The sequence below is a fragment of the Hemibagrus wyckioides genome, linkage group LG12 (genome assembly GCF_019097595.1).
Source record: "Hemibagrus wyckioides isolate EC202008001 linkage group LG12, SWU_Hwy_1.0, whole genome shotgun sequence".
Taxonomy (NCBI): Eukaryota; Metazoa; Chordata; class Actinopteri; order Siluriformes; family Bagridae; genus Hemibagrus; species Hemibagrus wyckioides.
Genome location: NC_080721.1, coordinates 12,152,285 through 12,162,742, shown reverse-complemented (window position 1 = coordinate 12,162,742; position 10,458 = coordinate 12,152,285). Strand labels below are relative to the sequence as shown.

The 10,458-nt window shown below is 40.7% G+C and overlaps 1 protein-coding gene across 1 annotated transcript; it reads right to left on the bottom strand.

Moving 5' to 3' along the window:
- Positions 1-698: 698 nt before the first annotated feature.
- Positions 699-7,735, bottom strand: LOC131362471 (nuclear body protein SP140-like protein). The gene is made up of 10 exons (XM_058404473.1): positions 7,621-7,735; positions 6,803-6,916; positions 5,219-5,352; positions 4,992-5,045; positions 4,739-4,793; positions 3,469-3,597; positions 3,050-3,183; positions 2,140-2,208; positions 1,425-1,552; positions 699-962 (listed from the first exon to the last, which is right to left on the bottom strand). The coding sequence occupies exons 1-10, from the start codon at positions 7,679-7,681 to the stop codon at positions 902-904; spliced, it is 939 nt and encodes a 312-aa protein (XP_058260456.1). The 5' UTR covers positions 7,682-7,735; the 3' UTR covers positions 699-901.
- Between the last annotated feature and the right edge of the window lie 2,723 nt (positions 7,736-10,458).

The following is a 10,458-nucleotide window of genomic DNA, read 5'->3' as shown; positions in this document are numbered from 1 at the left end:
CCTCACACACACCCACACCCTCACACACACACCCACACCCTCACACACACACCCACACCCTCACACCCTCACTCACACACTCACACCCTCACCCTCACACTCACTCACACACACACCCCCTCACACACACCCTCACACACACACTCACTCACTCTCTCACTCACTCTCTCACTCACTCTCTCACTCACTCTCTCACTCACTCTCTCACTCACCCTCTCACTCACCCTCTCACTCACCCTCTCACTCACCCTCTCACTCACCCTCACACACACCCTCACACACACCCTCACTCACTCTCTCACTCACTCTCTCACTCACTCTCTCACTCACTCTCTCACTCACTCTCTCACTCACTCTCTCACTCTCTCACTCACTCTCTCACTCACTCACTCACCCTCACACACACCCTCACACACTCACTCACACCCTCACACACACACTCACACACACACACACTCACTCAGTCACTCTCTCACTCACACCCTCACACACCCTCACTCACTCACTCTCACCCTCACACTCACTCACTCACACACACACTCACACACTCACCCTCACACACCCTCACACTCACTCACTCACTCTCTCACTCACACCCTCACACACACACCCTCACACTCACTCACACACCCTCACACTCACTCACTCACACCCTCACACACACACCCTCACACTCACACACTCTCACACACCCTCACTCACACACACACACCCTCACTCACACACACACACCCTCACTCACACACACACACCCTCACTCACACACACACACCCTCACTCACACACACACACCCTCACTCACACACTCACACTCACACTCACACACACAGTATAAAAATGTGAGTGAATAACTCTCTGCTCTCTGGCAGTACAACAACTGTGTTTAAACATTCAGGACGGGTCAGGAGCTCCTGTTTCTTTTAGCTGTAACGGCCTTGCAGTAGCAACAGGTCCAGTGATCACTGCACACACAAACACACACAAATTAAAATATTAAAACTTTTATACTGATGTCATTATAACCACCTAAACACCCTTTTCCTGTTATTTGCTCTCCTTTCGCATGGCAGCTTGGTGGTTAGCACTGTTTCCTCACAGCAAGAAGGTCCTGGGTTCGAACAGGCAGGTGCCTTTCTGTGTGGAGTGGTGTGGTTTACTCCGGTTTCCTCCCACAGTCCAAAAACATGTACATGAGGTTGATTGGTAATTCTATTGGTATTGCCCATAGGAGTGAGTGTGTGTGGTTGTCTGTCTATATGTGTGGCCCTGTGATGGACTGGTGACCTGTCCAGGGTGTACCCCTGCCTTTCACCCAATGTGTGCTGGGATAGGCTCCAGCAGATCCCCGTGACCCTGATTAGGAATAAAGCGGGTATAGAAGATGGATGGATGGATGCTCTCCTTTCTGTGTGTTATTCCCTTACCCGATCATGTCGTCCTCCAAAACCGGTTTGTGGCAGTGATGATGGAAGGAACGTGGACATTTTTCACAGCACACCAGATCTCCATCATGCTTGCACTTAAAGCACACATCATCATTCTTCTGATCCAGCTAGGGTTAAAAGCACACACACACACACACAAAGCATTTAAAAATAAAGCCTACATCAATTCACAATGGCACTTATTCATCAAAGCCACATAGAAATGCCCAGTGAAGATCTGAGTGTCTGCCCCTCCCACTAGTCACTTATTTATGTATTATGTGCATACGATATGCCTTCATATTATATATATATATATATATAATTTCATTTACATGATATACACTAATCTAATGCAGGGGTTGTGAGAGTTAGCACTACATTAGGGAAAGTGTAACATGTTTCTATAAAAGCACTGATGGATATAATCAGGTGGAAAATTAAACTCTTCTTCAATCTCACATAACTCTAATTATAGGTAAGGTTTTGCTTTTATATTTTTAGGAATGTGAATAAGTCAGATTGAACTATTGAACTATATGGTAAAGTAAACTGTAAAGTAAACTGTTACCATGGAAACGATAAGGTATCAGAGCATGCGTGTTGATATAAACCCGTGATTTTGTGGCTGCACGTCTGTCAGAGCTTAACGTCTTTGCTGCAAGTTACCGCATTAGAAAAACTGATAAAGGGCTAAAACAAAAGCTGGACATACCAGATGTAGAGGATCTTCTGTGCAGATTGGACACTTGCAGTTGACCATGTGGGGCTCCAACACTCGAGACTGGAATAAACATCAAACGAAAAAGCGATAGTTTCTTATCTATATCATTCTCAAGCTAACTTTATATAAAAAGAGATGCCGATTCTAAATACATATCTTTAATCGACTATATACACCGATCAGGCATAACATTATGACCAGGTCCATGTGAAGTAAATAAGACTGATGATCTCCTCATGGTACCTGTTAGTGGGTGGGATATATTAGGCAGCAAGTGAACATTTTGTCCTCAAAGTTGATGTGTTAGAAGCAGGAAAAATGGACAAGCGTAAGGATTTGAGCGAGTTTGATGAAGGGCCAGATTGTGATGGCTAGACCACTGGATCAGAGCATCTCCAAAACTGCAGCTCTTGTGGGGTGTTCCTGGTCTGCAGTGGTCAGTATCTATCAAAAGTGGTCCAAGGAAGGAACAGTGGTGAACCGGTGACAGGGTCATGGACGTTCAAGGCTCACTGATGCAGGTGGGGAGTGAAGGCTGGCCCGTGTGATCCGATCCAACAGACGAGCTACTGTTGCTCAAACTGCTGAAGAAGTTAATGCTGGTTCTGATAGAAAGGGGTCAGAATACACAGTGCAGGACGGGTCAGGGCTGCACCATCACAATATTAGGCAGGTGGTCATTATGTTATGCCTGCTTGGTGTATCTGATGATTAATGGTCGTCATGGTTCTTGTGAGCTTTACTTCCATTACAAGAGTATTTTACTTTCTTCTTTCATCCTTTTAAAAGATTGATTGTATTTATTTATAGCTGACTGGCCAAACATACATCATTATCAAACATTTATAATCATTTAGATCTTAAATTCTAGTGTTTGGATGAATTCCACATCGATCATCACCATTATGAGCTTTCCAAGGCTATAACTGCGGCTTGTGATGTCCAGTCTCCAGTGTCCTTCGGCTTTGTTCTGGTTGAGGAAGTCCTTGGGGGTGAGCCAGGCGTCCTGCGTCCTGATGCATTTTCCACAAGTCTCTAAAAACACACCGGCATGAACAGTTTACACCTTTAAAATTCTCTCTCTCAATCCTGATTAGTCAGATAGTCACACTTCATCACACCACCCAGTCACTGATTATTTTACTGTAACAGCATGACACAGTGTTTGTTTATTATCGCTCTTCCAGCCCATAGTGGTACACACACACACACACACACACACACACACACACACATACACATACACATACACACACACACACACACACACACATACACACATACACACATACACACACACACACACACACACACACACACCTGTAGCAAAGCGGGATACATGCAGAACCCCTTGCCCTCTGAAACAACTGACTTCAAAAGTGTCACCTCTGAACACTCTCTTAATGACCAGAGAATCTTCCTCGGGCATGACTGTGGACACCACACTGTCTACAAACACAAACAAAAGGAACGAGTGTGTGATTAGATATCCTCACATACACTGATCAGGCATAACATTATGACCACCTGCCTAATTTTGTGCTGGTCCCCCCTTTTGCTGCCAAAACAGCCCTGACCCATCGCAGCATGGACTCCACTAGATCCCTGAAGGTGTGTTTTGGTATCTGGTACCAAGATGTTAGTAGCAGATTCTTTAAGTCCTGCAAGGTGCGAGGTGCAGCCTCCACGGGTCCCACCTCACAACTTACATGACGTAAAGGATACATTTCATAGATACTGACCACTGCAGACTGGGAACACCCAACAAGAGCTGCAGTTTTGGAGATGCTCTGATCACAATTTGTCCCTTGGTCAAACTCACTCAAATCCTTACTCTTGTCCATTTTTCCTGCTTCTAACATCAACTTTGAGGACAAAAAGTTCACCTGCTGCCTAATATATCCCACCCACTAACAGGTGCCATGATGAGATGATCATCAGTCTTATTCACTTCACCTCTCACTGGTCATAATGTTATGCCTGATTGGTGTATACATGCATTATTAATACAAAAGATTTTATGACACGTGTTCTATACAGATGTATGGAGTATTTATGACCAGATATGAAAACTAAAGCATGCTTACACAGTACTCTATACCAGTGTAGTATAAATAGTGAGAGTTGTGCTTACATTGACAGAAAAGTGTGAATGTTGGACGCTTCATGCACTCAACACTCACAGCTTTGCTTATGTAGATGAGATAAGAAAAACTGATAAGGAAAATAAGGATAAGAAAACACTTCCAAGATGACCGACGACAGTCTTACAATCGTCTTTTACAATGAGCACACACACACACACACAGCCATATATTTTTCAACATTTTATAAATTCAGTGTCTTCTGCTTAAGCTAGCAGCGTCACGTTACATGAGTTTTTCATCATTCACTGGGAAACTCCTTCTACTTCCAGTTAGTCAAAAAAGTGTAAAGTATTTTTAAGTATACTGTTTAAGTATTTGAGACGGAACAATTCACCTAGCATTTATATACTAGACGCTAGAGTGCACAGTGTAGGTGTCTAATATGTCATTTGGGACACTGCTTCATTTTATATTCTGCCAGATGAGAAATAAGAAACACTCACTTTTCTCATGCTTTGTGTTGCTTCTGGTCCTAATCAGCTTCTTCCCGCACTCTGGCTACACACACACACACACACACACACACACACACATAAATCTGACACGAATAACAGAAATGTATAACAAACGCAAAAAAACACAGCAATGCTGCCGTTTCTCCGGTCACGGGAAACGTAACCAAACTATTTTGTGCATTTTAGTAAACAAATGATAATGATAACAATAATATAACACAATAAAGAAAAGCTTCGGTACCTCCTGATCCTGTAGACGCTTTATTTTAAACGATGGAGAGGACAGGAAGCCTTCCTTCAGACAACACAATTAAAGAGAACAATTAGAGCAACAGAACAAAACCAATAAAACGGTGAAGTGTCACACGAGACCCGTGCAGGGTACGGTGGATATTCCTCCTTTCTGAGAGCTTTCACGTGTGTGTCGTGGATGTATCGTGTGAGAGGTCACGTGTTGTGGCTGTTTACCTGTATGAAGGTTAGCAGGGGAACCTGACTGTACATGATGCTAATCTTCCACTTTTTGTTCTTCTCCTTTCCTCCAAACTTCTCGAAATCATTAGGGGTGAACCACTGACCATCAGACAAGATGCACGGCTCACCTACAGAGAGAGGGCGGATGTAGAGAGAGACAGACAGAAAGAAACAGAGAGAGAGAGAGAGAGAGAGACACAAAGAGACAGACAGACAGATGTTTGTAAGTACAAAATAGAATTATATTATGGATTGAAGAGAAAACTAATCGTGCCGAATGGAGAGTAATGTGTAAAATCTGTGTAAAGAAATTAACTTACTCTAAAGATGAATATTTTCCAATAACAGCAATCACAATGCGTTTCTTTCCTCTTATACGACAAATCTAATTCAGTTTTAATCATTAAAATAAGGAAATGAACAAAAACAAAGAGACGTTACTAAGGTAAATTGAGATAAATTTGTTTAATCATTAAACTCAGTTATGCAGTGATGATTTTAAGGTAATACTATATAACTACGTTTACTTTAATCATTACCTACCCTCATTTTCATAAACAATGTTACCTATCTAACTGTCTTACCTCATCTACTGATTATCTAATAACCCCTTCAGTATTAATCACCTTTCATAATCATTAGTCGACAGCTAAACAAATAGATGAAATTAGCACAAAAAAATTAGACATAGAATCAGGTACATTCTGAGTAGGTTGTTAGATGGAAAACCATGTAAGGAACCAGTTGGTTCATTATAGGGGGAAAAAAAAAATATATAAAGCCACAAAAATAGAGATGAGCAAAACTGGCCGAATCATCGTTAGTGGGTTAGTTAGAATTATTCTGGTGTCTGTGGTCTGGCTTTGGCGTAAACAACCAGAAGAAGGAAGGGCATAAGCTATCATATATCATATCATATCATGGAGCTGTCTCCTCTAAAACAGAAAAACATGTTGGGGAAAATCTAGAATCCTTGAGCTTAGGTGCAAGAAAACCATAACAGTCTTATCTGACATGACACTGACTCGAATGTTCGAGAGAGAGCTTAAGGGCATTTTGTAAAAATTAAAGTTAATATAAACTTTATATAATGTACAGAAATGATATCACACCACCTTACGTAATAAGAAGTAACTTACCCAGGTAAATGGACTGTAACGTCCTTGTGGCAAAAGAAAAAAACAAAACAACAGGGGCCGAGACGGAAGTGTGTTTGGGGAAGATGTTAGTGAGGCGACAGGAAAGGCGGACAAAGTAAAATATTATTGCAGGGGCTGATGTTAATGTAAACATAGGGAGAAAGCACCGAATAAATGTAATGGAAAAATACGGATAGGGACCTAAAAGGGTTAAAGGGCTTGAAGCAATGGAGCAGATTTAGAAAATCAAATTAAAGTAAATTAAAACAAATTGACTAATCCTAACCTAAATAATCCTAAAATCCTAAATAAATAAACTAACAACTTAAATCAAACTAAGATCACAGAGCCACAAAGTCTTTCCATGAACTAGATCCTCTCTCTGAATAAATCTGTTTTACCCATTAAAGTATAAATAATGAACTGTTGAAAAACGTACCTCTCTTATACCTATCTTTGTGGAGGATGCCTTCTTTACTTCCACATGTGACAGGAAATTTGAGTTTCTTTTTGAGGCTCTTTCCCACTCGTTGACAAACAAGTATACCTGAACCTGTATGTTAAAAAAAGAAAAGAAAAGGTGAATGTGTGAGAATGTTTTCAGGACTTCATACTCCGTGCAAAGAAGATCTGGTGAATCCTACAGGCAGTGTGTCTCTTATGGATGGAGAACCACGAAGGCGCATGCAGACATATAGAGAATGGAGTTCTCGATCCATCTGAGCAACATTTTGGTATTAAACAACCCTGAAGTCTGTTTAATGCTTTTCTGAGAAGTGTCACAATAACCATTTAAATTCCGTCCTGTTCCAAATCAATAAACTGATGGAATAATTGGATACGGATAATTAAATAGTGTGCAGGAAAGTACAGTCAAAAACCTTGTGATAAATAATGTTTATTCCTGACAAGTGAAGGAGGCACCCCCTGGGGGCGGGGCATATACATTCTAGAGTACATTTAATTGGACATTTAATTGTCATATACTGTAACAAATAAATAAATAAATAAACGCATGAACAAACAAACAAACAAACAAACAAATAAATAAATGAATGAATGAATGAATGAATAAACAAACCGGACGCGTGGGCGTGGCTACAATTAGTGCCAAATTACTTTTCTAAACTCCGAACGAGTTTCCTCGTCTTTTCAAAAAGTCCTTTTGAAAAGGCGCTAAAAGTAATCCGCTTAATATTTTTGCAAAAAAAAAAATTAAAATACGATAATGTTTCCGGTTTATTTGTAATTATTTACCCATAGTAACGCCAAATTGTCGCGTCCGTTTCTTCCCTGTGACCCGAGTCCAAGCCGCCATCTTGTATTGAAGGGAAACATTCAAAATGGCTTTGCATTTACTCCGTTTGCGCCCTTGATAGGGCACACCGCGACCGAGACCGACGCACTACCTAGTACCCTACGGAGTAGCGTAGAAAGGCGTTAGAGATGCAGCCTTCAGCGGTGTGTCGTGTGTGTGTGTTTTCAGCGTGACGCTCAAACTATTTTTAGTAGTTTGATTAAAGAGTTAAGAGTAAAGTAATAACGCACTCAGCTGTGTCATAATGAAGCGTTTGCTCTTTAGCTATTTTTCCACTATATATTAAGGTTTTAATCGCACTGTCTGCGCACGCGCGTTTCAGCAACTTCACATCCAATGTGTTTTACAAGGAGAACCTCCAGAGAAGCTCCTCATACAGCCACAGGTTAAGCTAGGTGAATGGAAGCGACCAAAATACAACCAGATGACCTCTATTAGTCTAACACACACACACACACACTCAAAACAGTCCTCGTGCAGATTTACCTCTTGCATGTCTCTTCTGATGTGAGACATGATGAGAAAATGAGTTCATACTGCTCTTTTTCCTCCCCTTCATCCTCCTCCTCTTCCTCCACTGATTTCTGAGCCTTACATGCCCTTTCTTGCTCGTCCAGTCCTGGTCTGTATCGCTCCCAGACTCCACATCCATGTCTCTTCTGACTTCAGCAGTTGCCTGGACAGAAAATAGCAAACTGGGATGACAGCTGGAACCGGAGACTCCTTCCATTCCTACTTATGCTATGCACTAAACGTCATAACTCATTTTGTTAAGAAAAGGTATTTACAAAATGTACTTTTGAAAAAGAGAATATAAGTACTGGAGTTGTGTCCCAGATGACATACTACACAGTACACACTTGCACTCTGGACTAGCTATATCCCATTGGGGATAGAGTGCAGGGTCAGCCATGATGCAGCACCTCTGCAGCAGGGTGGGTTGGTGGGTTGCTCAAGGGCTTAACCTGAACCTTTCGGTCAACGGCTCAGAGCTTGAACCACTTGAGCTGCCACCGCCCATGTTTATGTTAATACGCTTGTTCTAACGCGTTAGCATTTTCATAGTAACAGCTTATTCACAGGGACTTGCATAGAGGGCCATTTACAAGAAGAAATGGTTTAAGAAAACCTTATGTAGACCACGTAAGAAAAAAGAGAGAAGATGATGAAATAACTCGTCTCACAAAAAAAAAAGTTCTACAGCATTAAATATAACAACAAAAGCATGAAGTTTGATTCATTAATAAATAACAAATAATAACTGATCAGGAATAAAACACTTTACGATGTACTTTCATAGGAAATGAATCTTTGCCACATCACCCACCTCTGTCACTGATTATTTTCCTGTAACAAAACCAACAACTTCTGACCAATCAGATTTGAGAAATTGTCAGCGCTGTGGTGTAATCAGCATCACTGCACAATTCTGACTCAAAACATTTTTTATTTTAATAACACTGGATAACATAATACAACGGCAGTCTGTTAGCGGTGCTTTGCAGGTGGCTTATCTTACACATATAAAATCCTAAATGCAGGAACTTCACCTAGTTCTGCTCATTAATGTGTGACCGGTAGCAGTGGAAATAAGATCATCTGTAATGCGAGACTTGAGCAAGAACATAAAGGCAGCTGTAAAAAAAAATAAAAATAAACTAAAAGCATATGAAAGAACAGGACAATCCATTCAACTCAAATGATGTAAATACACTCAGATTAAATCTGTCCAATCTGTACTCGGACATGTCGCTGATATCATCTTAAATTAAAGTAAAGGAAACACTTTCTTTTTTCACTACTGCAAGCATCGTGCATTATTCAAACAATGCTGCACGCTTCGTTACAGGAAAGGAAACCGCATTTCAAACTCATTGGATGATACGATTTCCTGATGATTCATTTCACATCCTGGCTTCATTATTATGTGTTCAGAACACAGGAATGAATGAACAAGCTTAGGATAAAAATAAATAAATAAGCACAATTAAGAAGAGCTGATTAATATCACACACATATATGTGTATTGTAATAAATAAATATTGGTATAAATATTAATATGCTTTCGTCACATCCTGATCAGAAGTTCATCTCTTCTTATAGATCTGATAAAAAAAACAAAAACACTATCTGCTCTAACGGATGAGTCTTGCACGTGTGACCCATCTCTGAAGGATATTTCAGTATATTATGTTATGAGTCCCGTAGCGTACCGGAACACGTAGACAGATAACAGATAAGTGTAGTGTGGACCCTGAGTTTTCAGGAGCGCCACAATTCTAGTGTCTTTCCTTAGCCTTTATTAATATTTTCAGTCATATTAACAGTATAACATCAATACTCTGTCAGGTAGATCATTCAGTTTAATCTCATATCATCACAAATCGTGGTCATTTTAAAAAAAAAATAAAACACATTTCATCGTGCCTCCTTTACAATCAGCAAAATGCACATTAAAATCCTTTTAATAAGCCATTTTTAGGAGGCTAATAAACGGATATCTCTGAATAGCTGCTTTCAAGTCAGACTTCTTTTTCACTTTCTTTTTATTTCTCAAACTGCTGATACTTACAGTCACTGTGTGGCTCACGGCTGCAGGGGTTGATATCCGATCTCAGTCTCCAGTACACTAAATTACCGTCCACAAACCTCCAGCTGGCTCGCCCTCACACCCTCACACCCTTTTTTCACACCCTCACAGACAAATATCTTCGAGCTGTATATCAGAGGCTGATGTGCTAAAAGCTTTGATGGGCGTGAGTTAGAAATGAAACTGA

Coding starts and splice junctions, on each gene's coding strand:
- LOC131362471 (XM_058404473.1), bottom strand. CDS start 7,681: ATGGCGGCTTGGACTCGGGTCACAGGGAAGAAACGGACGCGACAATTT. Junction 1,553..2,139: donor CAGAAGATCCTCTACATCTG/GTATGTCCAGCT, acceptor TTTTAACCCTAG/CTGGATCAGAAGAATGATGA. Junction 963..1,424: donor TTGGAGGACGACATGATCGG/GTAAGGGAATAA, acceptor TTGTGTGTGCAG/TGATCACTGGACCTGTTGCT.